This window comes from Cetorhinus maximus, chromosome 12 (genome assembly GCF_964194155.1).
Source record: "Cetorhinus maximus chromosome 12, sCetMax3.hap1.1, whole genome shotgun sequence".
Classification (NCBI taxonomy): domain Eukaryota; kingdom Metazoa; phylum Chordata; class Chondrichthyes; order Lamniformes; family Cetorhinidae; genus Cetorhinus; species Cetorhinus maximus.
In genome coordinates, this window is record NC_135890.1 from 38,569,131 (window position 1) to 38,594,104 (window position 24,974).

At 41.6% G+C, this 24,974-nt stretch overlaps 1 protein-coding gene across 2 annotated transcripts in view; it reads right to left on the reverse strand.

Moving 5' to 3' along the window:
* The window catches only part of gramd4a (GRAM domain containing 4a), a 158,272-nt gene that overhangs the window by 4,575 nt on the left and 128,723 nt on the right, over positions 1-24,974 (reverse strand). For both annotated transcript variants that reach the window (XM_078553353.1, XM_078553355.1), the window contains 3 exons: positions 14,985-15,139; positions 6,941-7,088; positions 5,205-5,298 (listed from right to left, as the gene is read on the reverse strand). In XM_078553353.1, coding sequence (XP_078409479.1) covers positions 5,205-5,298; positions 6,941-7,088; positions 14,985-15,139 — 397 coding nt within the window. The remainder of the gene's footprint in view (positions 1-5,204; positions 5,299-6,940; positions 7,089-14,984; positions 15,140-24,974) is intronic.

Genomic DNA, 24,974 nt, shown 5'->3' on the forward strand with positions numbered 1-24,974 from the left:
TTTGACATGTGGTCCGAAATATCTAAGATAACTGATCCTAGTATCATTTAGGATCTTCAGTTGCAAAACGTGGCATTTATATCTGGTTTGTTTTGTATTTAACAAAAAAATCAAATAAGAAAAAGGAGCATTCAATGCACAAAAGTGTAAAAGAGCAAATTATAAATATTCGTAACACTAGAAATCAAATATATTGTCCTTCTACTTCCTGCTACAAATAGCACTTAAACATTCTTCACCTCACTTGTCTGATGGCATTCCTCCTTCCAATCTCATGCCTTGCTGTGTTTTCACGATCCACTCTGACCTTCCCCTCTTTGATTCCAAATGATCAAACCTCAGCAAAAGCCTCAACTTCATCCCCTTCTCAATGAATTTTGAGCTTAGTGTGACGCAAAGCTCTTCCATTTCTACCTTCACCTTGACCCATTTCCTTGACCGGGAGTCTTCTATGCAATTTCCGCACCCCCTGCCCCAATCCACACAGTAGACCCTTTGAGCTACAGAATTCTTGTTCCATCTGGATCCCCCCTCCACTCTCTAGGCCTCTTAACCCCACTAGATCTTTTCATTGGGAACAGCCAATGTGACATCAGCTGAGTTTTCCTAGTCTGCTCACACACACTAACCTATCTCCCTCAGGCCCAATTGTAACGTTGTCATTAAACAACTAACAGGAGGAGGCAGTTCCACAAATATCCCAATCCTCAATGATGGGGGAGCCCAGCACATCAGTGAAAAAGGCAAGGCTGAAGCATTTGCAACCATCTTCAGCCAGAAGTGCTGAGTGGATTATCCATCTTGGCCTCCTCCTGAGGTACCCATCAACATAGATGCCAGCTTCAGTGTGACAGAATACTCTCCACTTGCCTGGATGTATCACAATACTCAAGAAGCTAAACATCTTCCATGTCAAAGCAGCCTGCTTGATTGGCACCCCATCCACCATCTTAAACATTCACTGCCGCCACCACCGGCACACAGTGACAGCAGTATGTACCATCTGTATGATGCACTTCAGCAACTTAACAGCTTCCTCCAACAGCATCTTCCAAACCCACAACGTCTACTACGTAGGAGGACAGGGCAGCAGACACATGCGAACACCACCACCCGCAAGATCCCCTCTAAGTTACTCACCATCCCGACTTGAAACTATATTACTGTTCCTTCACTGTCACAAGATCAAAATCCTGGAACTCTCTTCCCAGCGATACTGTGGGTGTTAGTGTGCCTGATGGGCTGCAGAGTTCAAGACAGCAGCTCAAGGGCAATTCGGGATGGGCAACAAATGCTGGCCTTGCCAGCAACACTCATATTCCATAAAAGAATAATAAATAAACACAACAGGGTTCCCCTTGTCTTCACCACCTATCCCACTGGCCTTCACATTCAACAAATCATCCTCCACCATTTCCACACCTCCAGCATGATGCCAATAAACACACCTACCCCTCCCTTTTCAATATTATGAAGGGACCATTTCCTCCATAGCACAATGGTCTACTTTTCAATTACCCATTCCCACGTCACCTTTCTGTGCGAGTGCAGGAAATACAACGCCTGGCTTTTTACTTCCCCCCCTTCTCATCACCCAGGACCCCCAAATAGTCTTTCCAGTTGAAACGGCAATTTATTTGTATTTCTTTCAATTTAGCATGTTGTACTCACTGATCACAACATGGTCTTCTCTTCTCTGGGGAGACCAAACGTAGATTGGATAATCACTTCCAGCCATCTGTCAATTTAATTCTTCACCCCCTTCCTGCTCTGTCCTCCCACACTGTTCAAATGAAGCTCAACAGAAGCCTGAAGAACAGCACATCTTAAGGCGCTTTCGGACTTAAAAATGAGTTCAACAATTTCAGATCATAACTGTCACTCCCCACCTCTTTACGACAGAACAGTTAATGATTCTGCTATTGCCATTTACACCATCTGTAGATCCAACTCTTGTTTCTTCACTTGTCCCATTACCAGTCCTTGTTGCCTTACACCATAATCTCTTGTCATTTAATTCCTCCTGGCTTCCACCCCACCACAGATCTTCCCCTTTGTACATTCCTCTCCTCCTCACTTTCCCTGCATCTGTATTTGCTTAAAATTGTTCCATCTCTAACTTTTTTCAGCTCTGATAAAAGGTGATCAGTCTGAAACACTTGTTTCTTGTTTCTCCCTCCACAGATGTCGCCTGACCTGAGTATTTCCATAATTTGCTGTTTTTATTACTTAAACATTCTAGTTGATATTCAAGCTCTACATGATATTGCAAGGTCTAGCTGATAACTTTTTTATTATTCTAGTCACTTGATATTTAGGCAACAAACAATTTTGCTGACTTGCTTGATTTTCATATTTTTCACTCGGAGGTCAATTTTTTGAGAAGTGTTCTTTCTTTGTGATTGCCAATGATTTAGATTAGAAAGCATAAAATCAGATGTCATTTAGCCCATCAAGCCCGAGTCTTCAACAGTCCACATGTAATCTATCCTTTTACTGTGGGCTTTAACCTTGCCTAGTTTTGGGAAAACTCTGCAACTTTACTTAATAGATGGGAGGGTCCAGATTGCCTAGATAGAATGCAGCCACCCTGCTAACTTATACAGGAAGGATGTGAATGCTTCAGTTGCTTAGCAAACCATGACCACAAAATATGGAAACCTGTCAAGTATTTATGCTGCTGACAGAGACTTGCACCAATGTCTTGGCGATACGTACTTATCGCATACACACCAGGCACCATTATACTGTGAACAGGAAAAGAGCAAGAGATTGTGCTGATGTGGCACAAAAAGAAAAATAATTTTCAAACTAAATAGTATCTGAAGACCAAATTATATATTAAGAGCTTGTATGAATTGCTCTCTGGGACCATTAGGTTTTCTTTAATTGATAGTAGAAAACATGGAGAAGTCAAGTTTTCAAAAGTAAAAGTTGCCTCATAAATGCTGCCTCAAAACTAGATGATTTTTTTTAAACAGAATGGCCCAAAGTTTTCAGTCAGTGGTGAAAGGATGGCCCTGTTGTTCACAATGCTAGCTTCTGAGGGAAGATGTGCTGTCATCAGGCATCTGATGTGGCGTTCCGCCCCTTATAGAGACGTGGTGTGAGTGAGCAGGACAAACAACAGCATGGTGCTTCAACCAGTCGGATTGAAGAAGCCTCACTAAGACATCTAGATTCTAAACCAGGAACTACAAAGCAAGAAATATAAATTACATTCAAATCATGTACAGATAGACTGCTTTCTTCACAGATGCTGCCTGATCTGATGAATTTTTTCAGCATTCTCGATTTTTGTCTTAATACAGGACTAAAACAACACCACAGACTTTTTTTGTAAAAGGAAAAACATTGCTAAGTGCTCTATTACAGGGCTGCCTGCAGGCTTCACAGATAATTACAAATGTAACAAGACATGCAAACAATTAATATTGAAATATTCATAATAAAATGTTGCCAGGTGACAGAACACACTGCATACGAATAGGTTACTGCCGGCATTAAAATAGCGGTGACCAGGTTACTAGGCAAGTTCCATATCTAGACAAAATGCTTGTAAAAACTTAATGCATTGATTGGCAAATAGGACTCAACAACTGGGCTGTAGCAAAACTTAATAGTGCAGCTATCATTGAAAAAGACAGGAGAGGATTTTTTTTCTCTCAAACACTGTAATCTGTTTTAAGTTATCCATTCATGTGGGTTTATTCTCCTAAATATTAAGCGAGTACAAGTATAAGCATGTGATTTATTCATGTCATAGCACCAGGCTTTGTCATAAACATTTTGCTGAACATTAAAAAAAGCTTTTGTTCACGAAGTGCTGAACTATGGATAAGGGTGATAAAAGGTTTCTGATTGTGAGAACACCATTCCATTCTCTCTTCCAGTTAAACTCAATTTCACTCGGACTCTAAATCTAATTGCTCTGCACATGATTTGTTGCAATTGAGCAGAATCGGAAACGTATTTCAGAAAGGCACTAATACAATAAATTAACATTGTTTAATGTTAACAATGAACTCAAAATTTAGCTGTTAGCATAATATTACAAATCTAGAACTTGGTTTCACTTGTGCCAATTCATTTTTCTAATGTACTGAGACGCATGAATAGATATATACCTCTTCTGCTGCTATTAAATAGAATGACTGACTACAAAACCTGTTATTTTTGATTAAGCAGTAAACCATGAAATAATCCAGCGAGGCACCCTTCCAGGTTTATTCTTCCAACTAACCAGCAGACAGTTGAATGCTAGGAAAAATGTGGCACTAAAATCAGTTGTTCTGCTAGTTTTAAGTTCCGATGCTTCACTAAAGCATCTAACATATAAATAGTATTATCTAGTACTGGAGTTAAAACTACATGTGCATCACTGGTGTCAATTAAATTAATTCAAGACCAGTTATATGTGGCTCTTTTAGCAAACACAAACGTGTCATCGTCTTTGTGTGATACAGGCATTGTGGCTAGATGTGAAGAATGAAAAACAAAGAGCAGGAAACATTTAAAAATCAATGGGAAAAACATTTATGTAATTGCTCTAGATAGGTAGCCAGCCAAACCTTAGCACGGAATACATTCAGGATTTAAAAAAAATTTTGGTTGTAGAATTATCATAACATATTAGTCAGCATCTTCTTCATACGAGATATTGTCTTACATTATTTTGTCTTAACAAATAAACCTAGTCGTCTTGTCCTAAGTAGTTCCAAATGTTTGATTTTTGTCTTAAAATCAAGCCTGACATGCCAGTGCGGTACTGAGGAAATGCTGCAGTGTCAGAAGCATTGATTTTTGGATGAGACGTTAAACTGAGTCTCTGTTTGCCCTCTCAGGTGGACGTACAAGATCCCATGGCATAATTTCGAAGAGCAGCAGGAAATTCTTGCCGAGTGTTCTGGTCAATATTGATCCTTCAATCAACATCACAAAGACGCATTATCTGGTCATTATCACATTGTTGTTTATGGGATCTTGGTATGTGCAAACTGGCTGCTGCATTCCCCACATTACAAGAGTGACCAGACTTCAAAAGAATACTTCACTGCCTGTAAAGCGCTTTGGGACATCCTATGGTTGTGAAAGGCACTATATAAATGCAATTTTTAAAAATTGTTAAATTGTACCATTATTGAACAATTTATATTTTGTTACACACTATTTCATCTCTATAGAAAGCTTGTAATATTACCTACTTTTCTGTCACATAGAGAAAACCATTCCGAATGTAGTCAGTGGGTATCTTCTTATCCCTGTTAATTAGACAGCAGCGCCAGCCATTTTCACATACTGGAAAATATATTCATGAAAAGTGAACTTAATTTCTGATTTGTTATGCATGTTTTGTACTACTAACAAAGTCATTTTTCTTCCAAAATTGGTCTTTATTCACATTTGACAAAATAAAATCTTCACTGAGACCAAGGGGGAAAAAATGGACTTAATAGACAATTAGCAAAATTAAACTCTGACAATAACAAATGTTATTTCTGGTCTGCATGCTACTTAGTCTTCTAACTAGGAATACAGAAACAGGAGTAGGCTATTCAGTCCTTTGAGCCTGTCCCACAATTCAGTTAGATTCTGGTGGATCTGTGTCTCATCTCCACTTACCGTTATCTCACAAAATCTATCTCAGCTTTCAAATTTTTCCAATTGACCTTGCCGCAACAGCTTTTTGAGAGGTTTTCAAGATTTTCACCACCCTTTAAGTGAAGAAGTGCTTTCTGATATCACCACAAAATGTTCTAGCCCTAATTTTAGTTTATCCCTTTATTCTGGGTTTCCCCACTAAAGGAAATAGTTTCTCTCTATTGACCCTACCAAATCCTTTAATTATCTTAAACACCTCAAATAGTTTCCCTTAATCCTTTATACTCAAGGGAATACAAGTCTAGTCTATGCAACCTGTCCTCATAATTTAACCCAATATCATTCTGGTGAATTTGCGCTGTATCCCTCCTGTTTTGCCGAAAGGCCAATCAAAAGAAGAATCAAAGAAGTCCCCTCAAAGGAGCAGTAATCTGGATAAACAATTATGAAGGCAGTGGATGCTTGAACAATTGCAGCTTTCGAGACTGAGATGGACAGGTCTCTGTCAGCTAAGGGTACCTAATGATATGGAGCTAAAATGGGTATATAGAGTTGAAGTAGAGCAGTCACGATCTAGTAGCATGGGAAAGGCTGAATGGCCTACTCCTGTTCCTATTTATTTAGATAAAACTAGTCAATCTTCCATGGCATTGCATATTGGCAGTGAAGAGCAAATGCAATATTTAGGTCAAGTGGGGATAGAGAGCAGGAAGCTGAGAGGAGGGAGAGCAGATTATTTAAACAAGGGTTAGAGTTGGACTGGGGAGGGTGTGGTGATTGGGTGGGGAAGATGACTTCCTCAGTTGAGGTGGAGAGCTAATGTAGAGTTTGTTTAGACACCAGCAGATGATAAGAGGTCCATGGATTCATAAAGTTATTGTGGACAGCTTGAGAAAATTTAAAAAGGAAAAGGTTACCAGAGAGGTGAGATAAATGGAAGTGCAAGAAAGTTGAAAGGGGCAAAAATATTTTCATAAAGTTTTGTACTCATTTCTAAACTGAAGTTACTACCTTTCTATTGTTGATATAAACACGACGGCCATCTCAAAAAGTTAGGCTGTTGCACAGCAAGGTGGCCAGGACTTGCAACCACTTGCAGACTCAACCAACATTTTTGGTATTAAATCTCAATGTACTCCATTGTAGCAGTTAACTTTTCATGAATTTAATATTCATAACAAACTTCACATAGTACCATCTATAGGCATAACAAGTGCTGCATCCACATATTAACAACACTGATTTTTCTATTGACAGACCCTGACATAGGAGTTTCCAAAGTATTTTTAAATAGAATCATGGATTATAATGAATTATAGAAAGATTTTGTTGTAGCTACCTGGTAAAGGTCGTTCATTCTCTGCCAAACTGAAGATCTCACAGAAGCTGCTTTTTTTGGAGCTGTGAGAACGTGCACCATCATCCTCCTTGCTATACACAGACATGCTGTTGGCAGTAACATTGGATCTTGACACAACTGTCGGAATCTGTGGAAACATCACAATCAAATTGGGGGCTGGATCATATGAAGCTTTAAACTATGAAGGTTTAAGCCACATGGTGGGAATTAACATTGACTGGTCAATAGACTTCCCTCCCCCTCCATTTTATTCTTTGGCTTTCCAGAATATAGAGAAAAATAGTTGAAACTCATTTATTTATATTCAGTTATTAAAGAAAAGTGTTATTAAAATGAGCAAAATTTGCAATCAATTTATAAAATTAAATTCTTTCCATTATTTTAACCTTCGCCCTTTCATGTTTTTTTGAACTTTTCATCATCAATTTCTCCAAATTTGCAGGATGAGTTTCAGCACGTCATCCTATTCAATTTGTTGGCCAAGTCACTTGTGTGTTGTTTTTAACCATCGTATAATTGCTAATTCCTTCTCTTTTCTAGCATAGTCAATAATATTAGAATCTGAAGAACTTTGTATTCACAAGATTCAGATGAGGAAGATCAACTGACTTTACTGAGCTCAAGCATCCAGGAAAGCTCACTAGACTGAATAAAATCTGTATAAAATCAAAAAATTATTTCCTTAATTGGTTTTTAAACAATATTAGTTGTTCAAGATAATCACAAAATTTGCAAGTTTTAAAGTAATTTCTGAAACATCTTGTTCTCAGAGCGAAGGAGCACTTTTTGGAATTCAAGAATGGACCTCAATGTAAATAGTCTTCTTTTAAATGGACAGTATGTTATGCTTGAGTGCCAACCTCCTCATCTGAGCTGTTTCAGTGTCCTGTGATTTTTGTTGATCTGGATGAATCTTGAAAATGACTTTACTCAAAAAAAAATTAATGCTTTTAAACATAGTGAATTTGTCCCCTTAACAGAACAGGGAAAAATTTATTGGTGGGTGCTAGTAGTTAAAAAAAAAAAGGAACCTGGTGACAGGACAAAGTGAGGGGGTGGGCGGGGGTGGGAAATCAAATGGTGGGTGTAAGAGTATCGAAAAGGGTCGAAATTATTTTTTATGAAAAATTTCAAAATTCCTCACTTACAAACATAATCTGATACAATACATTGAGATACACATGTTGGCAGCTTTTGTGTCTCTTCTCCCACCCCAAAGAAACATTTTGCATTTGTACAAGAAATCACTACTTTAAAGACTGCACTCTGAAATTTTAGATGGGCTGAGTAATGCAGCAATCCTGCATTTGTTAAATGAAAAATTCATCAATTTGACATTTTGTGAATAACTAGAACAATTCAGGTTTCTTTTTAATACTCAAATTTTGTGACTTTTTACAGCCTCTCTCCAACAGAATTTATTGCTATGTTGTGTCATATAATGAAGTTTTGTACTGTAGATATGCAACCACTAGGAACTAAGCTAAGGACTTAATTCACACCGTATCCGCAAAGCCATCAAAATGGGGAAAGTTCCACCTCATCAGCCTGAGCTGCACTTAATGAAAATGAATATAGCTGGTCAAAAAAACTCAAGTATTTAACATAACTGGATCTATGCTTTAAAATAGATAGCTGAAATTAAAACTACCAGCACATTATAACTGAAGCTTGCATTTGATGATTCAGAAAAAATTCCATCTTCTGGAGGGGAAGAAAGAAAGTCGTCTTAGTGCAACCTCTGACAAGGAAATTGAAATACATATGCCACTGGAGGGTGCTACACCATTTACTTTAGGAACATCAAAAGAATCTAAGAACTGCAGCAATGTAACATCAAGCTGAAACGTATGTTTCTCCCCCTCTGAATCCACATTGTTCTGAGATTTTGGCTGTCTCCAAAAATATTTAAAATAATAGTTAGAAAGAGCTCAACAAAACTCAAAAAGCCTACCAATTCAACTTTCTACTTCTTATCTCCATTTAGATTTAGCCAACTGCCAAATATGACAATTTCAAACACCAATTTGAGACATATATTAACTTGTAAAATAACATCACAAAACTACCTCAATAACTTAAAGATGAGGCTTTGTATCTTAGCCAAACAGACCAGGAAGTTCCAGCATTCAGGCTGCTTGTCCGACATCCAGTTCTAGATGAGCTGCAATCTCTAAACATTGGAAAGATCAAAGGCTTCATCTTTGGCCCTTACCACAAACTCCATATCTTGCCAGAGTCTCAGGTTGACTCAGACTTTGTGCAACATCAGCATCCTATTCAACCCCAAGCTGCATTTCCAACCTCTTATACTCTCTACAACAAAGGTCACCTTAGGAACATTGCCCACCTCTGCCCCTGCCTCAGTTCATCTGCTGCCAAAATCCACATCCATACCTTTGTCACCTCCAGACTTAACTAATTAATTCAGACATGGGTAAACTCCCACAGGAGTTTCTGATCTGGACTACATCTGCACTAGGGATATAAGCACAGTAAATGAGCAAAACATATTCCAAATGCCAAAAAACTGAAACAATAGATCCTTCCTGATTTTTTTTTAAAAACCCACCACACACACACTCAAACAAGCAAACACAGGTTCGAAAGAGAGTTCAGATTTCAGGTACATTCCACCGTTTTCATATCATTTTCCCCCACCTCACCCCTTTCCTCCCACCACCTATAAGGACCCGGATCTCGGCTACATTCCCAAAACGACAACGTTCCTAGCAGACTTTAAGGTACGAGGAGGAGCAGGAGCCATGCAGGTGGCATCACTGTATCCAACTCCTGTCATATCCAGAACCAATGCACACTTTTGAGCAGGTATAAACACTATTCTTTTCTTAAACAAAAACAAAAATAGCTGGAAAAACTCAGCAGGTCTGACAGCATCTGCGGACAGGAATACAGTTAACGTTTTGAGTTCATATGACTCTTCATCAGAATTAAGGAAATATAGAAATGAGGTGACATATAAGCTGGTTGAGGGGGGTGGGACAGGTAGAGCTGGATAGAGGACCAGTGGTAGGTAGAGGCAAAGAAGAGATTGCCAAAGATGTCATAGACAAAAGGATGTTGATGATATTATCTAAGGAATGTGCTAATGGTGACATTAAGGGTAGAAAGCAGGACAAGCAAGTGGCAGATGGCCCTAGTGGGGGGGAAGGGATCGAAATGGGCTAAAAGGTGGAGATAAAACGATAGATCGAAATAAATTTAAAAATGGGTGGGAAAAGAAAATTATATTTAAAAATTTATAAATTGTTGCAAAAAGGGGGATCAGAAAGGGGGTGAGGAAGGAGGAGAGAGTTCATGATCTGAAGTTGTTGAACTCAATGTTAAGTCCGGAAGGCTGTAAAATGCCTAGTCGGAAGATGAGGTGCTGTTCCTCCAGTTTGTGTCGAGCTTCATTGGAACATTGCAGCAGGCCAAGGACGGACATGTGGGCATGAGAGTAGGGCGGTGTTTTGAAATGGCAAACAACAGGGAGGTCTGGGTCATGCTTGTGGGCAGACCTATTCTTTTCTTCCCTGCCCCTCTAATAATGCTGAGGGGAGTAGTACAGCACTAGATCAGCTAACTAACAACACAAACCAGGATTTGAATCCGGGACCCTCAAGCCGAAGCATTGTAAAACACGGAAAAGTGCCTTCAGTCACTAGAATGGTTATAAATCTATAATCTATTAAAAAAAATCTTGTATATGTCCTGTCAATTTTTTACATGATAAGTTCCAATAGCCTCATTTATAATGGCATCAGGGACAAGGGACTTGAGTTAAGTGGGAAGATGAGAGAAGCTGGGCTGTTCCCCTGAGGGCAGAGAAAATGAAGGGTAGACTTAATAGAGGTGCTTAAGGTCATGAAAGGTATTGATTAGATAAATAAGGAGAAACTGTTTCTAGTGGCAAAAGGGTTGGTAACCAGAGTACACAGATTTAAAGTAATTGGCATAAGAACCAGAGGGTAGCAGGTTTGTATACCCAGCAAAAAACTTAATCTACAATTCTGCTGGATAAGAGATTGAAATATAGAAGCATAAATGCTACAATACCCTGTACCGGTACCGAGGCACAAAATACTTACGACTCAGGTCTCCACAAGAAATCTTGGTGACACAAGAACACAAGAGATAGGAGCAGGAGAAGATCACATGGCCCACAGAAGCCTACTCCGCTATTCGATAGCTGATCTTGGGCTTCAACTCCATTTTCCCACCTGCTCCCCACATCCCTCAATTCCCTGAGACCAAAGATCTGCCTATTTCAGCCTTAAATGTATTCAGCAATGAAGTATCCACAACCCTCTGGGGTAGAGAATTCCAGAGATTCACAACCCTTTGAGTGAAGAAATTGCTTATCTCAGTCCAAATGATTGTGCCCTTATACTGAGACTATGCTCCTGTATTTTAGATTCCCCAGCCAGTGATACAACCTCTGAGTGTCTACTCTGTCAAGCCCCTTCAAAATCTTGTATGTTTCAATGAGATCACCTCTCATTTTTCTAAACTCCAGAGAATATAGGCCCAATTTACTCAGCCTCTCATCCCAGGGGCCATTCTAGCTGAACATTTGCTGTACTGCCTCCAATACAAGTATATCCATCCTTAAATATGGAGACCAAAACTGCACACAGTATTCCAGGTATCACCAAAGCCCTGAACTATTGTAGCAAGACCTATTTCTTGTACTTCAATCCCCTTGCAATAGAGGTCAACATGCCATTTGCTTTCCTAATTGCTTGCTGTACCTGCATGCTAACTTTATGTTCGTTTTACCAACACACTCAAATCTCTCGGCACATCAACATTTGCAAGTTCCATGCCTTATAAGAAATATTCTGTTTTTCTATTCTCACAAAAAAATTAAATAACCTCACTTCATATTATATGCCATCTGCCACCATGTTACCCACTCACTTAACCTGTCTTATCTCTTTGCAGCCTCTCTTTGTCCTCCTCATAGATTACATTTCCACAAAGCTTACATTTCTACAAAGCTTTGTATCATCAGCAAGCTTAGAGACATTACTTTCTGTCTCTTCATCTAAGTGATTAATGTAAATTGTAAGTAGTGAGGCCCCACCACTGATCCTTACAGCATGCCACTAGTCACAGCCAGCCAACTTCAAAATGCCCCATTTATGCCTGTTTGCTTCCTGTCTGTTAACCAAATCTCTATCCATGTTAATATATTACCTCCAGCTCCCTGAGCCCCTATCTTGCCCATTAACTTTTTACATGGCACCTTATAGAATGCCTTTTGGAAATCCAGGTATACTATATCTACTGGTTCCCCTTTATCTACCTACTAGCTACATCTTCAAAAGGCTCTAATAAATTTCTCAAACACAATTTCAGTTTTTTAAAACCATGTTGACTTTGATCATACTATGATTTTCTAAGTGTATTGATAAGACGTCTTTAATAATAGCTTCCAACATTTTCCAGAAGACTGATGTTAGGTTATCTGGCCTGTAGGTTCCTGCTTTCTCTTACCCTCCCTTCTTGAAAAAGCAGTGTTACATTTGCTACATTGACCTTTCAATCTATCCACCTTGATGGATAGATCCTGGCAAACTGTGCATTTTAAACACTGAACCACCTTCAAAGAAAAATACAATCCAGGAAAACGGGATGAGTTTTAGGCTTGCTCGAATGAGTCCAAGCTCCCAAATATCTGTAAGGTGGCACAGAAAATCTTTGTTTTGTTTGACTCCACTCACGTGTGAGCAAACGTTTTCTTTGCTGAGATACGATAAATCTTGCAACAGATCCTAATTAATTGACCATCATTGAAGCTCCTCATTCCACAACAAGGACGACACTGGACTTTGATGTCATTGTAGAGGGGTGATCAACTACATTGTTCCCCTCAAGCTAAGAGGGCACGAAATAGAGGGTATGTTTGGTTCAATTATTGCAAAGCAAAGGTTTTATGTTTATTTGTACCAAAATTTATCTGTATCTAAATTGTGCAATTCTTGAGCATTTCCATACCCAAATGTGGCCCTCTAGCTGAAATGTTTCCCCATCACTGAATCAGTTGCTCACATAGTATGCTTCCCAAGCACTCACCCTTCTTCAGCTCATCCAAAACTCTGTTGCTCATATTTCATCCTATCCTTCACGGGCTCACTCACTCATCACCTGGGCTGTTGTATTACATTGGTTCGCAGATCACCAATACCTCACATATAAAGTTTTCTACCTAGCGGTTAAGCCCCTTCATGGCCTCATCTCCCTCCATCTCTGTAGCCATCTCCAGTCCTGAAAACCTCGAAACTCTGATTCCTTCTAACTCTGCTCTCATTTGCATTCCAAAAACCTTTCATCCAATCAGCTGTCTATATGCTGAGCTCTGGCATTTTCTCCTTGAATCTTTCCATCTTCCTTGCCACATGCTTTACCTGATGAATAATGACTCAAATTCTTTTAAAATAAAAGAAAGGAAAAAATATTGTTGCATATGTTTCGTTAGCAACTTTCCACATTTTCACAAAGCAATATCTGGAAATTAAGTGGGAAAGCTATATTGCAGGGCAGAGCAGTACAAGGATTAAGTAACAAAAGACTAAAAGATATTACACCGAGATGACACTTTACAGAAAATTAACTGCAAAAATTATTTGCATCAGGTTTAAGACCCAATGACAGAGCTTCACAAATTATCTAATTCAGTCAACCAACACTAAAATCATCAACTTATTACCAAAGATTATATTTAATCCTAAAGGTAACTTGGTGCTTCAGTTTTTAAACTTTATTTTTTTCTGTGCAGCTTCAAAAAGGAGATTTGATACATTGCAGTGATCTGTTAAAACCTTTTTTGTAAAGTTGAGAGAAAAGAATCATTTGATCTCTGAATGCTGTGCAATGAATCAATCCTATGCGATCTTTAATAATACACTTAAGGTAGATCATGTGACACATTAACCTTTAAAACATGCTCTATCATTACAAAAAGACAATACACCATTAACACTAAAACAGAACAAAATGCAACAGGTTCAGTAGTTATGGTTCAAGAAAAGCATTTAATGCTCATTAAACTATACATTTATAATTCAAATAGTTAGAAATCCACTTGTAATAAACAACTAGCTGATAGTCTGCAACGCACCAGGGGAATCCTGTGTTTAAGGGATATAAGTTAAAAAGCTATATAGTCGCAATCTCAAAAATAACTTGGAATTTACCTACCTCATTAAAACATTTCAGGTGATTTCAGCTTAATGATTGCTTTTAACATCTAACTTTCAAAACACCTTTAACTGACCTAACACTTTCTACGAAAAGCAAATTACTAAGCTATTTAATAGTACTAAAACAAATAAGACAATACATAACAACAATTTTCAACTAGACCACACTTCACTCAATATCTAATTTATAAATACGGACAATTTTAAAAGTACACAATATACTTAAAATTTTTAGAGACTTAAACCCTACCTTTTCAAACCCTGACAGCTAGCAGGAAAAGAAACAATAAAACATATGTAACAGAGACAACAAATTATGTCATGGCTACTCTACAAGGTGCTAAATTTAAACAATTAATTTTCTGAATTATATCTAGCCCAGCACTTTCTCATTCTCTCTCTCTTTCACACACATACCAACACACACACATACATACAAACAAACTAAATTGGAAACTCGACAATAGTGTTGATCAATGGCTGAACCAACATCAGATGGTTGCTTCCAATCAAGAAAAAATAATTTGATTTTTCTTTTGTACATCTTGGCTTTTAAATACAAATGCTAAGTAAAATTTAGAAAATGCTTTTGGTGTAGTTGGTTCTGTAGGGTTTGCAATGAAGGATTAACATTATTTGTAACTACACTGCACTCTTGTGTTCATAACTTTGTTACAAGACATTTAACACTAGCATGTTAAAAAACAAAATATATTGTTAACTGTGTGTTCTAGCCACTAGCCAGGACCTCGAGTTAGTTTTTGCAAGCAAAAAAAAAAAGTCAAACAGCAGATCTTTTAACCAAAAGTACCTACCCGCCTCATCAGTACAGCATTTGTTCTTTCTTTCAACTGGGGGTCTGTGGGCAAATTCTTCCACACAATGTAAGGAGTATCATATTTTTCTCGAAGCCTTGGGCATCGTTTGAAGATGAAGTCAATGAGAAAAAACTTTACTCCTGCGTAAAGTCCTGAAACAGAATGATGCAATCCACTGGTTTAAAATAATTAAGACCTATTCTTAAGCATATAATCTTGTACAAAAAGTAAAACTATGAATTACAGTAATGCGAACATATATACAAATCTCTCTCATATCCTTTACACCAAGAGCCTGCACCTCAAGGAGCTTCGGCTCAGTCATTGAGCTGGAGGCCGAGCTGCGGACACTGCACACATCATGGAGGGGGAATGTTACCTGGACACTTTGCTCCAGGAGGTGGTCGTTCCCCTTAGGATAGGGTCTTCTGTTTTTGTCAGTGGTCAGGGACAGGAGGGTTTCACTGCAAGGGAGACAAGCAAGGGGATTAAGGAGCCTCAGCCACTGTATTTGTCCAACAGGTTCGAGGTGTTTGCAGCCTGTACGGACAAGAGTGAGGACTGCAGGGTGGATGAGCAAACTGACCATGGCACCATAGTACAGGAAGCCATTCAAGTGGGGGGAGTTAACAGAATGTAGTGGTGGTACGGGACAGTATAGTGACAGAGATAGACATAGTTCTCTGCAGCTGAGAGTGAGTCCAGAAAACGCTGTTGCCTGCCCAGTGCCGGGGTTTGGGACATCTGTTCTGGGCTGGAGAGAAACTTGCAGTGGCAAGGGAAGGGTCCAGTCATCGTGGGTCCACATAGATACCAATGGCATAGGTAGGACGAGGAAGGAGGTTCAGCTTAGGGAGTATAAGCAGCTAGGGGCTAAATTAAAAAGCAGAACCTCAAAGGTAATCATATCTGGATTATTACCTGAGCCACGAGCAAATTGGTGTAGAGTAAATAAGATTAGAGAATTAAATGCATGGCTTAGAGATTGGTGTGGGAGAAATGGATTTCAATTCCTGGGCATTGGCATCAGTATTGGGGAAATTGGCAGCCGTACCGTTGGGACGGTCTTCATCTCAAACATTCTGGGACGAGTGTTCTGGCGAGTCATATAACTAGGGCAGTGGAGAGGGCTTTAAACTAAATAAAGAGGGTGAGGGAACTTGTGATAAACTAAAGAGAGAGAAGGTAAGAGAGCAGGATAGCAATTAGGGAAATGGTTACCAGAGTGTGGCAGGAAGGGACAGAGCATAGAAACATAAGGGTCTGCCAGCAGTTAAGGTTAGAGATTGCGAAAATAATAAGACAGAATTAAAGGCACTATCTGGATGCATGCAGCATTTGCAACAAGGTAGATGAATTGACAGCACAAATAGAGGTAAACAGGTATGATCTAATTGCCCTTACGGATATGTGGCTGCAGGTGACCAAGGCTGGGAACTGAAAGTTCAAGGGTATTCAGCATTTAGGAAGGCTAGGCAAAAAGGAAAAGGAGGTGGAGTTGTACCATTGATAAAGAATGGGATTAGTACATTAGTGAGAAATGATCCAAGATCAAGATGCAGAATCTGTGAGTGACGCTAAGAAACAGCAAGAGGCAGCAAACTGTGGTAGGATTTATTTATAGGCCACCAAATAGTAGTGGTAATGGAGGGCATGGTATTAATCAAGAAATCAGAGATGCATGTAACAACGATAATACAGTAACCATGGGGGACTTCAGTCTACATATAGACTGGGGAAGCCTAATTAGCACTAATGCTGAGGAGGGCGAATTCTTGGAATGTATACGCGATGGTTTTCTACAACACTACATCGAAGAACCAACTAAATACCAAGGTTAGATCTAGTATTGTGCAATGAGAAAGGGCTAAATTAATAATCTCATTGTAAAGGAGCCTTTAGGGAAGAGTGACCAAAATATGATAGAATTTTACATGAAGTTTGAAAATGATGTAGTTTAACCCAAAACTAAGGTCTTTAATCTAAACAAAGGAAACTACAAAGGTATGGGGGGCAAATTAAATGAGGTAGATTGGGGGACTACATTAAAAGGTATGATGGTAGACAGACAATGGCTAGCATTTAAAGAATTAATACATGGTTTGCAACAAATTTACATTCCTTTAAGGCACAAAAAGACAGCAGTAATCCAACCATGGCTAACAAGAGAAGTTAAAGATTCTATTAGATCAAAAGAAGAGGCATATAAAGTTTCTAAAAAATAAAAAGTAGTAAGCCTGAGGATTGAGAGCAATTTAAAATTCAGCAAAGGAGAACCAAGAAATTGATAAAGAGAAAATAGAATAAGAAAGTAAACTAGCAAGGAACATAAAAATGGATTATAAAAGCTTCTATTGGTATGTAAAAAGGAAAAGGTTAGTAGAGCTAAATATGGGCCCATTACAGACAGAGAATGGAGAATTTATAATAGGTAATAAGGAAATGGCAGAGAAACTAAACAAATACTTTGTGTCTGTCTTCACTGGGGAAGATACAAAACACCTCCCTGAAATATTGGGGAGCCAAGGGATTAGTGAGATTGAGGACCTGAAAGAAGTTAGTATTAGTAAAAAAGTAATGCCGGAGAAATTAATGTGACTAAAAGTTGATAAATCCCCTGCACCTGATGATCTAGATCCCAGAGTGTTGAAACAGGTGGCTGTAGAGATAGTGGATGCATTGGTGACCATCTGTCAAAATTCTATAGATTCTGGAATGGTGCCTGCAGATTGGAAGGTAGCAAATGTAACCCTGGTATTTAAGAAAGGAAGGAGAGAGTAAAAAAGGAGAGAGAAAATGGAATTACAGACCTGTTAGCCTGACATCAGCAGTCGGGAAAATGTTAGAATCTATTATAAGGGATGTGAAAACTGGGCACTTGGAAAATAGTGGTGAGATTGGGCAGAGTCAACATGGGTTTATGAAAGGGAAATCATGTTTGACAAATCTGCTGGGAGATTTTTTTAGGAGTTTACGTGCAAAATAGATAAGGGAGAATCAGTGGATGTGGTGTATTTAGATTTTCAGAAGGCTTTAAATAAGGACCCACACAGGAGATCAGTAAGCAAAATTAGGGCTCATGGGATTAGGGTAATGTACTGGCATGGATTGAGGACTGGCTCCGGGCAGAAAACAGTCAGTAGGGATAAATGGATCATTCTCAGCTTGGCAGGCTGTGACCAGTGGGGTACCACAAGGATCAGTGCTTGGGCCCCAGCTATGTACAATCTATATCAATGATTTGAATGTGGGGACCATATGTAATATTTAAAAGTTTGCTGATGACACAAAACTTGGTGGGAATGAGAGCTGTGAGGAGGATGCAAAGAGGCTTCAAGGGGATTTAGGCAGGCAAAGTGAGCGGGCAAGAACATGGCAAATGGAATATAGTGTGGAAAAATGTGAAGTTATCCACTTTGGTAGGAAAAATAGAAATGCTGAGTATTTCTTAAATGGGGAAAAATTGGGAAGTGTTGATCACCAAAGGGGCCTGGGTGTTCTTGTTCATAAGTCACTGAAAGCGAACATGCAGGTGCAACAAGCAATTAGGAAGGCAAATGGTATGTTGGCCTTTATTGCAAGGTGATTTGGGTACAGAAGTAAGGAATTCTTGTTCCAGTTGTGTAGTGCCTTACTGAGACCACGCCTGGGGAGAAATTTTCCGTGACTGTTGGCATCGGGCATGATCGGTGGCATGAGCAGACAATATGGCGCGATCGGTTTTACTATGGCAGGAAACCAGTGTTAAGGGCAGCCCTGCCTTTGAGGCAACTGGTGACAGGGGAGAGGGGGAGTGGTTAAGGCCAGCCCTGCCGCTGAATATAGCGCACAAGCATTCGGGATGGGGGTAGGGTTGGCGAGGTAAGTGGACAAGCATTAGGGAAACCTGTATAAAGTGACCATTCCTCTGCAACTGAGACATTTCAGGCGCAGCCACATTGATATGATTGGGGTCGGGCTATTAGCTTTTCTGCCCACTCAAGCAACGCAGAGGCATCAAAGTGCCACCAAGTGCTCCAGAGCTTTCCACCCCACCCCCCAGCTACTGGCACAGACTGCAAATTCATGAGAATTTCAGTGGACTGCAGAACAGTTGGCCATGTAGAAATTGAGTGCTGTGGTCGCTTTCACGGCCACTGGCAGTGGATGCCCTCCATGTCCCTGTGGTGCCAAAACCTGCAGTAGCTGGCAGATGCAACTGACCAGTTCCTAGACATCCGCAGTCTTCAGCGACACTGGTTCTTGGTCATCTGCAGGAATGAAAGGCGACACCTATAAACCCTGGGTGTCGCTACGCGACAGCATCCCGATTTGGATCAGTCTCCCCCATGGTTCAAGCTAACAGGGCAGCCATGCAGTGCACTAATTTCTGGCCATCCAAGTGGTGGCCAGCACTCTTCGGGAAGCATTAAGGGGCCATCACACTTAACCAGGACAGGTTCTTAGTAGACCCATGCTAACCACGTGTCTCTCTCTTCCATCCTGCAGGAGTACATCAGGATCATGAAGCCTGGTGAATTAACTGTATGCCTGATGGCCTACAGAGCATGAAGACGACAGAGGAGAGAGTGACTGAGGCTCCTGGCTGTGCAGAGGCAGGAGCAGCAACCTCAGGAAAAAAGGGGCAGCTGGGTCTCCCGCACACATCACCCAAGAGCCACAGCGAGTCATCGCAGGCCAGTGCCTAGCAACACCCAGGGTTTATAGGCGCCGCCTTTCATTCCTGCAGATGACCAAGAACCAGTGTCGCCGAAGACTGCGGATGTCTAGGAACTGGTTGGTTGCATCTGCCAGCTACTGCTGGTTTTGGCACCACAGGGACATGGAGGGCATCCACTGCCAGTGGCCGTGAAAGCGACCACAGCACTCAATTTCTACACCAGTAGCTCCTTTCAGGGCTCCACAGGTGACCTCTGTGGGAACTCAAGCCTCCATCCACAAATGCATCCATGAGGTCACAGATGCCATCTTTGCGAGGGCACACAACTTTGTGCAATTCGCCCAGGACCAGGACAACCAGGATGCAAAAGCGATTGGATTTACCCAGATTTCGGGTTTCCCACAGGTGCAGGGTGCAAGTGACTGCACTCATGTGGCAGATCTGCCCACTCAAGCAACAAAGAGGAATCAAAGTGCCACAAAGTTCTCCAGAACTTTCCACCCCACCTTATCTCCACCACAACACAGTGGACTAGATCAAACACAAGGAGTTCCATTCACTGAATGTGCAGCTGGTGTGCGACCACCAGGAACGCATCCTGCAGGTGCGCACAGTGTGAACAGTATGTACAAGTGATTAACACCCGTGTCTAGGCTGTGCAACTAATTCTCTTTAACTTTCCTAACCCTGCCACTACATCTTGGTGCTCCCCGGGCATCCACAGCGGAAGTGGAGGCAGCCTGCTGACTGAAAAGCTCTGTCCGTGATGACCTTGGAAGGCGTCCTCTGGAGAGCCAAGACTTGGAGGGCCCCAGCCTGCTTATGGGTCATGCTGTGTGGCATTGGTGCCCTTCTCAGCCTATGGAGCTGGAGCTGCTGAGGTCAGAGGAAGAGGGAGGTTGGATGGGCTGCACACTCTCGGGGTCACCTGGATGGATGTGCCTGGAGTGTGCACCTGCTGATCCTCCCAATGGGTGCCCCGGGGGCCCAGGCTGACTCCTTGAGGAGCAGGGGTAGCTGGAGTGTGATCAAGCTGCCCAGCGCCCCTCTCACAGAGACACACTGTTGGAGGCCAAATATGGTATCGGCGATGGAGCTGAGCCTGCGCAGCAGTGTAGGAGAGAAGTCCTGTACCAAGGTCTCCATGGCGGCCGCCACCCTACCAGTGTTGATCTCGGTGTGTTGACATGCCAGCGCTATCATCTCAGAGTGCAGACGGACAGACTCCTCCATCATTCCTTGCAATCTGAGGAATGCAGTGAACATCCCTTCCTGATGTTCCCGAGCTTGCCTTTGCAACTTCAGCAACTGTGACATGACCGAGTCCAGAGGCTCGTCATCTGACTCGGACTTAGCAAAGTTCTGGCCTCCAGCAGTCCTCTGAGTGCCAGAAACCTGGGAAGTCCCTGCCTCCAACTGCTGAGGATCAGGCGGTGCAATGTGCTTACCAGATTATGATCCCAGGGCTATTCTAAAGCTAGGTCCCACCGAGGTGTGCATCTCTGCACTGGTGGAGGGTGTGGGTGAGCGCTGTGACAGGACTTCAGGGAGGATGCCTCCAGATTCCTCTTCAGTGGTTTCTTCGGGGCTTGATTGGAGGACCTGGGTCATGGACTCCGTTGGCTGTTTCCCAGATGTGCCCGCGAAAGCAGGGAGAGATAATTAGTGCATGGCAGTGGCCTGTGAAACAGGACACAACACTCACAGCATGGTTGTCTGATGGATGTTGCACTGCTGGACCCTCACTTGGTAGAGCACCGCCGACCTCACCGTCAGCACAGGACCGGTCCAGGTCCTCGCCGGCCAGCTGGACGGCTGTTTTCAAAGTCCGTGAGGACCTTGATTCGGGCATTCCTCCACCAGTCTGCGACCTCTTCCTCTTGTTGTGTGCCAGCTTTTCCTACATGAATAGAGATGTAATAGAGTGTAAGCAGGATGCCTGCCGGGCCAGATGATGTTTGCCTGGCCTGTGTGGGAGGTGAGTGGTCCCATGGACGGAATGAGGACAATGACAGTGAGTGAGAGAGAGTGAATGGTGATGTCCCTTGAACCGGCAAGGGCCCTGTGGATGTGTGATGGGTTTGTGCCATGTGGGGAGTTGAGAATGATGAGAACAGTGACTTACCCTGGCGGAACAGAGGAGATCATTCATCCTCTTGTGGCACTGGGTGGCTGTCCTCTTTTGAAGGGCGTTGGTGCTGACCACCGCTGCCACCACCTTCCAAGCTGGGTTAGTGCTGTTGCTGCCCATCCTGCGGCCAGAGCAGGGGTAGAGAACATTCCGGCTGGCCTCCACAGCATCCAAAAGGCACTCAAGGGACCTTGAGGCTGAACCTGGGGGCTGCAATCTTCTTCAGTTTCAGGGCCATATCTTCCATGCAGCAGTGGTGGTCTGGAAGCACTGAGATGTGTGCTTCGGGCAGGACTTTAAATATGGCTCCCGGTGTGATGATGGCTGGGGGGCGTGGGTGTTGAATGAGAGCCTGTCAGCCATGGAAACTGCGTGTTTCCTGGGAGAGCATAAATAATGTGGCAGGTTTGGGATGGTACGGTGTTAAAACCTGCCATCGCGGCTAGCAAGTAAAACGTCGTTTTACCCACCCGCTACCGCACTTAGTGCGAATGTGGGACAATTCCACCCCTGGAGTAGTGTTCGGTTTTGGAAGAAAGGATATACTGGCCATAGAGGGAGTGCAATGAGTTCACCGGACTAACCCCTGGGATGGTGGGATTGGCCCATGAGGAAAGATTGGGAGATTGGGCCTGTATTCACTTGAGTTTTTGAAGAATGAGAGGTGATCTCATTGAAGTGCACAAAATTCTTACAGGGCTTGACAGGGTAGATGCAGGAAGGATGTTTCTCCTGGTTGTGGGGGGGAGTCTAGAACACAATCTCAGATTAAGAGATAGGCCATTTAGGACTGAGATGAGGAATTTCTTCAGTCAGAGTGGTGAATCTTTCCAATTCTCTACCTGAAATAACTGTGGAGGCTCCATCATTGAGTATGTTCGAAGCAGAGTTTGATAGATTTCTAGATGCCAATGACATAAAGCGATACGGGAATAGTGGGGGAAGATGGTGTTGAGATAGAAAATCAGCCATGATTAGTCAAATGGTGGATCAGACTCAAAGGGCCGAATGGCCTGCTCCTGCTCTTATGTTCCTTTGTCCGATACGCATTCAGCTTGCTTATACACACATGGTAATATGAAACATTTTTGTGCAATCCAAATTGCTGCTCACAAATTAGATTTATTGAAATATAATTATTCAACAACTCTCAAGCAAAGGTACATATCATTTTGTGGATTATTAATTACCACACAAATAAAGGCTCAGAGAAAAATTCAACTAGTATATCATAAGGAAGTGAAAATGAGCAATAGGAACGATAGACTCTCTAGGATATCTTTTCCGCTATGTCTTCTTTATTCTTAAACTAAGTTCAGCACTCATGTACAGTAGGATGTTGCCAGAGGGACTGATGCTTTTTTCTGAACAAGAACTTGCTGTATCTTTGAAAAACTATCAGGCTTTCAGTTAGTTGAGAGACTAGAAATTGAAACACAAAGCAGAGGGTCCCTGATTTGGATCACACTACTGCCAGTTCAAATTTTAAAAAAGTAAATTGTATGCAAAATGTTTTGATCAAACCTTTCGACCTGGCACTTAGGAGCAATGTCTACAAGGCCCAATAAGTAATCCTTAAATTTCCAAGGTAACCTTGGGTCCAAAAACACCTAAGCTGTCAAGACAAGTGGCAACATGCACAATAACTAATAAGTTTCACCTAAATACTCCCTTAACAAACATTCAATGGGTTCAAAAGGAAACTTGTTATCTACAGTTCTTATTCCTCAACATTCTCTTTTCCTCACCCTCATTTTCAGCATGAAAGCAGACATTTGCCTGCTTTTCAGCAACATACAAACCTCAGGTGGCTGCATATTTCAAAGAGTACTCAAGGATGAGTGCAGTGTTATCATCTTTGGTTGAGGAAGGATCAAACCATCTCAAACTATATTTTAGGCTGTTGGTGTCAAAAAACACAGACATACTAATGCACTTAATGACATCCTACTTTCATGGGGTGCATTCTGGTGTCATTTAAATAATACTCTGCCATTCTCTTTTTCCTACCAAAGTGGATAACTTCACACTTTTCCACATTATACTGTAGCTGCCTTGTATTTGCCCACTCACTTAACTTGTCTAAATTGCCTTGACGCCTCTTAACATCTTCCTCACACTCACATTCCCACCTAGTTTTGTGTTGTCAGCAAACTTGAAAATATTACATTTGGTTCCCTCATCCAAATCATTGATATATATTGTGAGTAGGGCCCAAGCACTGACCTTGAGGTACCCAATTAGTTACCACCTGCCATTCCGAAAAAGGCCCATTTATTCCTTCTCTCCGTTTCCTGTCTGCCAACCAATTCTCAACCCATGCCAATATATTTGGCAGGGAACTTCCCATCAGTCTGCTGCCCTTGTCCTTCTAGATGGTGGTGGTCGTGAGTTTAGAAGATGTTGTCTTAGGAGACTCGGTGAGTTCCTGCAGTGCATCTTGCAGATGGTACACACTGCTGCCATTGTGCACTGGTGGTAGAGAGAGTGAAAGTTTGTGGATGGAGTGCCAATCAAATGAAATGCTTTGGCCTGGATGATGTCGAGCTTGAGTGTTTTTGGAGTTGCATTCATCCAGGCAAGTGGACAGTATTCCATCACACTCCTGACTTGTACCTTGTAGCTGGTAAACAGGCTTTGGGGAGCCAGGTGGCGAGTTACTCGCTGCAGGATTCCTAGCCTCTGACCTGCTCTTGTAGCCACAGTATTTATGTATGTGGTTCAGTTCAGTTTATGGTCATTGGTAACGCCCAGGATGTTGATAGTGGGGGATTCAGTAATGGTAAAGCCATTGAATGTCATGGGGCGATGGCTAGATTCTCTCTTGTTGGAGATGGTCATTGCCTGACACTTGTGTGGCGTGAATGTTACTTGCCACTTGTCAGCCCAAGCCTGGATATTGTCCAGGTCTTACTGCATTTGGACATGGACTGCTTCAGTACCTGAGGAGTTGCAAATGGTGCTGACAATCCCACTTCTGACCTTATGATGGAAGGAAGGTCATTGATGAAGCAGCTGAAGGTGGTTGGGCCAAGGACACCACCCTGAGGAACTCCTGCAGTAATGTCCTGGAACTGAGATGATTGACCTCCAACAACCACAACCATCTTCCTTTGTGTTAGGTATGACTCCAACCAGTGGAGGGTTTTCCCCCTGATTCCCATTTACTCCAGTTTTGCTAGGGCTACTTAATTCC